The sequence below is a fragment of the Nicotiana tomentosiformis genome, chromosome 6 (genome assembly GCF_000390325.3).
Source record: "Nicotiana tomentosiformis chromosome 6, ASM39032v3, whole genome shotgun sequence".
NCBI lineage: Eukaryota > Viridiplantae > Streptophyta > Magnoliopsida > Solanales > Solanaceae > Nicotiana > Nicotiana tomentosiformis.
The window spans coordinates 19310962-19312323 of record NC_090817.1 but is presented as its reverse complement, the minus strand read 5'-3'; the positions used below and the strand labels follow the sequence as shown (position 1 = coordinate 19312323).

Here is a 1362-nt window from a genome sequence, read left to right as displayed (position 1 = left end):
CTCAGCTGAGAATATCCTGCACAATTAGCCGCAACCTCAAAGCCTCTATTACTAGAACCAATACTAATCTGAGCCCTTGTTATTGAGGAACATTGTTATGTCTAGTTTTCCTTTTTGTCTTGAAGTCTGCAGGATAACCATGAAGTTTGTAGCAAGTATCCCTCGTGTGACCCTTGTAGTTGCAGTAGTCACAAAACAAATTATTCTTCTTAGGCTTATAGCTAGTGGAAGCTTGAGGAGTTCTTTTTTCACTAAACATAGCTACTCCCTCATTTACCGTAGAAGTTTGAGCAAAGTTGACCACATATCTTCTATTCTCTTCTTCTATAATCATAGAGCAGTCTTTGTTTATAGTTGGAGTAAGACTCATCATCATAATCTGGTTACTAGATTGAGAATAAATCTCATTCAAGCCCATCAAAAATTGCAACAGCCTGTGATTGCTAAAATATTCTGCATATCTCTTTTAACTCCTCACAACCACAACCAGGACAAGGCATTAGTGCATCAAACTCTGCCCAAAGCTCCTTCATCTTTGAGAAATACACTGACACTGATGAAATGCCCTGATATAGAATAGCAATTTGTCTGTGCAAAAAATAGAATTCTGGATCCATTTACTTTGTCAAAACTTTCTCTAAGATAAGCCCACACCTTCTGTGCACTAGATGCATACACCATGGCACTTAGCGACTCATTACTAACAAAGTTCATGATCCATGACAAGACTATGGCATTACATTTTCCCCATAGTTCATGTAAAGAAGGGGGAAATTTATCCTTAGTGTATCTACCATCAACAAACCCTAACTTGATCTTGCTAAGTAGACTAACTCGCATAGAGATACTCCATAGGGTATAATTCTCATGCCCGTTTAGCTTAATTGAGATCAGTGAGCTACCTGGAGTATCGCATGGCTGAAGGAACAATGGATGATGTTGATTGATGACCACATAAGTTGTGAATCCCTTTGGAAGTCCAGTGTTCAAATTAGCTATGTCTGAACCCCTAAGTGAACTATTTTCTTCAGTTGCCATTAATGATAAAATCAAACTTAGTGAATTGATTCACTAGAAATAGAGATTATGTTGTTCTAAGACAGTTCAAACCCTAACTCGAATGCATTGATAACAAGCAAAAATGAATGAAGAATTGAGTTGTATCAACTGTGAAGTTGTTCGATTGAGCTTGATATTTGCGAGAACGACGCAACTTGGATCGATTATGTCAGCTCTGATACCATGTTAAGTGATTGAGATCACCATTGTCGCATAGAAGCTCAAGGACGAAGGAAGAAGGAAAATAGAATTCTACTATTCCATTGATTTTCAGTTAACCAACAAGAGGAGTACATACTCTGT

General features: G+C 37.7%; 1 protein-coding gene across 1 annotated transcript; it reads right to left on the bottom strand.

Annotated features, from left to right (window-relative positions):
- Positions 1-443: 443 nt before the first annotated feature.
- LOC138893643 (uncharacterized) lies at positions 444-1038 on the bottom strand. Its single transcript, XM_070178288.1, has 2 exons — positions 655-1038; positions 444-566 (listed from the first exon to the last, which is right to left on the bottom strand). The coding sequence occupies exons 1-2, from the start codon at positions 1036-1038 to the stop codon at positions 444-446; spliced, it is 507 nt and encodes a 168-aa protein (XP_070034389.1).
- Between the last annotated feature and the right edge of the window lie 324 nt (positions 1039-1362).

What these genes read in the sequence shown, in the direction of transcription:
- LOC138893643 (XM_070178288.1), bottom strand. Translation starts at nt 1,038, where the DNA reads ATGGCAACTGAAGAAAATAGTTCACTTAGGGGTTCAGACATAGCTAAT. An exon ending in ATGCATCTAGTGCACAGAAG is followed by an intron (nt 567 to 654) that starts GTGTGGGCTTAT and finishes ATTCTATATCAG; the next exon opens with GGCATTTCATCAGTGTCAGT.